This window comes from Sinocyclocheilus anshuiensis, unplaced genomic scaffold (assembly GCF_001515605.1).
Source record: "Sinocyclocheilus anshuiensis isolate Anshui unplaced genomic scaffold, SAMN03320099.WGS_v1.1 scaffold311, whole genome shotgun sequence".
NCBI lineage: Eukaryota > Metazoa > Chordata > Actinopteri > Cypriniformes > Cyprinidae > Sinocyclocheilus > Sinocyclocheilus anshuiensis.
Window position 1 is genome coordinate 1,028,079 of NW_015549606.1, and position 4,028 is coordinate 1,032,106.

The window sequence follows — 4,028 nt, forward strand, 5'->3', positions numbered from 1 at the left end:
TCTAACTGGGATGGGACTGTACCTGTTGCAGTTTTCTGGAGGAAAGGAGCCCCTGTCTGCCCCTAACCTGGTCAAATCAGAGTAATGATGGAGAGGAGGAGGCGGCACTGTTTGGCATTCCTCAGAGGACACGCTGCTCGTTAGAGCCTTCATTAAACACAGCTTAGTCTCCTTTCTGATAGGGAGACCATCAGAGACAATTACACTCAAGCAGGCATTTATATTGCCATTAGCTCACCTGACTGAACACACTAGAACACCAAACCTGATTTTCTTCCATTTATCCCTTTTGTACTCTTGTTTGAAAAGTATTTCAGGAAAATAAAATACAATCAAATAAAATTCAATAGAACTGAATTTTTATTGATTTCTTAAAATTAATATTCAATTTCATTTAAAAAAGTGAGCTAGGAGAGACCATGGGACATTTTTTTATATTTTCATTCATAACTCAAACTCATAACTTCATTCAAACCTTATTTTGGTTTAAGTAACGTTTATATGTACGCTACCAGTCAAAAGTTTTTGAACAGTAAGATTTTTTATGTTTAGTCTCTTCTGCTCACCAAGCCTGCACTTATTTGATCCTAAGTACAGCAAAAACAGTAAAATTTTGAAATATTTTACTATTTAAAATAACTGTTTTCTATTTGAATATGCTTTAAAATGTAATTTAGTCCTGTTTTTTCCAAACCTGAATTTTTAGCATCATTACTATACAGTCATGTGATCGTTCATAAATCATTCTGATATTCTGATTTGTTACTAAAAAAAACTTTTATTATTATTATTATTATGTTGAAAACAGCTGAGTAGAATTTTTTGTCAGGTTTCTTTGATGAATAGAAAGTTCAGAAGAACAGCATTTATCTGACATGGAAATCTTTTGTGACATTATAAATGTCTTTACCATCACTTTTGATCAATTTAAAGCATCATTGCTAAATAAAAGTATTAATTACTGACTCCAAGCTTTTGAATGGTATAGTGCATTATGTTACAAAAGCTTTTTATTTCAGATAAATGCTGATCTTTGGAATTTTGGATCTTTCTATTCCTCAAAGAATCCTGAGAAGATGTACTCAACTGTTTTAAATATTGGTAATAATAATAATAATAATAATAAATGTTTCTTGAACAGCAAATCAGCATATTAGAATGATTTCTGAAGGATCATGTCACACTGAAGACTGGAGTAATGATGCTGAAAATGTAGAAATCACAGGAATAAATTACATTTTAAAATATATTCAAATAGAAAGCAGCTATTTTAAATAGTAAAAAAAATTCACAATATTACTGCTTTTGTTGTATTTTGGGTCAAATAAATGCAGGCTTGGTAAGCAGAAGAGAATTCTTTAAAAACATTAAAAATCTTACTGTTTTGACTGGTAGTGTAGCTGTATTATTATAGACTTATAGCCTGACAACTGTAACACTAGTAAAATAAAGTACAATAATAAACTATCTCAAATAAGAATACATTTCAAAGTAATCATTGCTTAAAAGTAAAAAAAAAAAAAAAAACTATGATATTACTCAATGTTTTTCACTGTAAATGATACAATTTCTCCATATAGTGCATAATAAAATATGGGTAAATAAGCATCTTTTATTTCTTACTAAATTAGACAGTATTCTGGATTAGTACCAGCTGATTTCCAGGTGCTGTTTACAAACAAAGATCTCCAAAGAATGGCTGTTTCTCAAACGGAAGGCTGCATCCTAGTAAGTCCTTCAGCCGTCCGAGGCTTCAGTTTTACTGTCCTGCTCAGAATTTAAACGCTAGTATGAGACACATATTATAATTATAGTTTGAAGAATACTTTGTATTAAAATCTTTATATTACCTGACTTTCTATTAATGCAGTACATGTAATGACAAGCATCTGCAATCTTCCAGTGGTTAACACTATGCATAGTTTAGCATTATGTGATACATTTACAACAAAACAAAAGAAAACATAATGTCTTCCTCTTTAAAATCATTTGTGGCCTGATGACATACCAGCCGAGATATGGAGACTTGCCAGGATACATCCTTCATATTGAGAAGTACTTTTGCAGGTGGCATTGAGCACTAGATGTACAGTGTACAAATGCACACAAAATAAAGAAGACCAAAATCTTACCTTTATGCTTTTCTAGTTATATAATACGTATATTAAAGCATACAAAATCTGTGATCAAAATTCCACAAAATGCCAAGAAAAAAATGTACTGTTGTCTTTTTTTTTCAATCACTACATCTCTATTAAAGCAACTGAAAACGTATTGGCAACTTTTCAATATTAATAGATTACTGATAATACAAATAATCAAATACACTACTCAGATATTAGTAATAAAGTGCCCCTATTATGGGTAATGAAAGGTTCATATTTTGGTTTTCGGAGTCCCCAACAACAGGTTGACATGCATGCAAGGTCAAAAAACACTTTCATTGTCTTATAATATGCATTTATTTTTTACCTTACTTGCTCAAGGACTCCCAAACGATTCACTCAACTATTCATTTTTCCAAACCCCTCCTTTGCCTGACGCTAATCTGCGGTGATTGGTCCGATTGGTCTCATTTCCATTTCATCATGCCTGTAATGCCTGATAAAGCAGGGTTTGTGAGCTCAGTGCTGCTTTGTGTACAGCGTTACCGGGGAAACCGCTATTTTTACCGCTCCAAAAGCGGCACCTAGTGGCAAAGAATGAATTTGCATTTTCATTCAGACCAACGCGAAAAGACCAACAAGTGGGCGGGCAATATGCTAATGTTTCATGTTGACGTCAACACAAAACGGCTTGGGATTTGTTTTAAAAACGACTCCTTTCAATGATTCAGAGTCGACTATTTCTTTTGAGAGACAATAACTTTAAGATTGAATACTTTGCAGGATGTTTTCATTCACTTAGAGCTGTGTTACACACTGCATGAAAGATAATTTTCAAAAATCCATAATTGGGGCACTTTAAAGGATAAATGCATCATAATACCTGTTATGCATAATACCATATGCTTTACCTGTTTCAAGAGTTTGATTGATGGATACACTGAATGTAAGTATAAACATTTTCCAGAAGATATTATCCAAAAGTTTTTTTCCTGCTCCATCAACACTAATAGGCATTACACAACAAATGTCCCTCAAACATACTCAGTGCGTTTTCTCGAACCATCAATAGTTCTGATCTCCTGCCTTTGATAGTGATGCACCAGATGTGGTTCACTGTCTCTTGAGTCAGAGCAAGAGGCGAAAAACAACACAGCTGCCACAATGTCAAGAAGTCCTGCAGCCCAGCCGATGAACAGCGCGTCCCCAAACTCTGAACGTGGCACCACGTGAGGTATGGTCTCATCAAAGAACTTAATAACAATATCGTGAGCGACGTAGGAGATGGGAAAGAGCACAAACAATCCAGCGATGCATACAAACACACCAGCCGTGATCTTCAAACCTCGCTTGGTCCTCCATCCCTCCTCACTCTTACAGCAGTTGATCTGACTCATGGCAGGGATGGCGAGGAGAAGTCCGAGAAGACATGTGGCATCCGAAACGCACATCAGAACACGGGCCAGCATAAACTTGGGTTCGAGGCCTAGGATAGTATCATAGGGGCGACACTCCGTGCCAGCAACCTCCTGGATCACGCAAGCCTCCCAAAGCCCTTGTTCGTAGCTCTCCATGCCCATTAGTTCAGTAGAAAGTGACAACCATTGAGGCATGATGGTGGCCGCCAACGAACAAAACCAGCCACCCATCCCGATCAGCATCCCAAGCAGTTCCAGAAACACCGTGCATGGGTTTGTCATGGTTACCTCTCACTACCGTGTCCCTCTCGGGGTCCGACGGCCCTCAGGTTTGGCTGGCACCTCCTCTCGATGAGAAGGAATGAGAGAGGAATGGAGGAGAGAGCGAGAAGAACAAAGGTAGCACCTTGGATCCAGATACTGTAGAATTCTGCTTGCAGGTTCCTCACAGTCCGTTGGTCTTCAGTAAGAGGCACTCATCATCTGAGCATAAGAGGTAGAGGAA

The 4,028-nt window shown here is 36.8% G+C and overlaps 1 protein-coding gene across 1 annotated transcript; it reads right to left on the reverse strand.

The window, feature by feature from the left end:
* Positions 1 to 2,908: 2,908 nt before the first annotated feature.
* LOC107659043 (putative claudin-24) lies at positions 2,909 to 4,028 on the reverse strand. The gene has a single exon (XM_016447842.1). It carries the CDS (start codon positions 3,803 to 3,805, stop codon positions 3,140 to 3,142), a length of 666 nt encoding a protein of 221 aa, XP_016303328.1. The 5' UTR covers positions 3,806 to 4,028; the 3' UTR covers positions 2,909 to 3,139.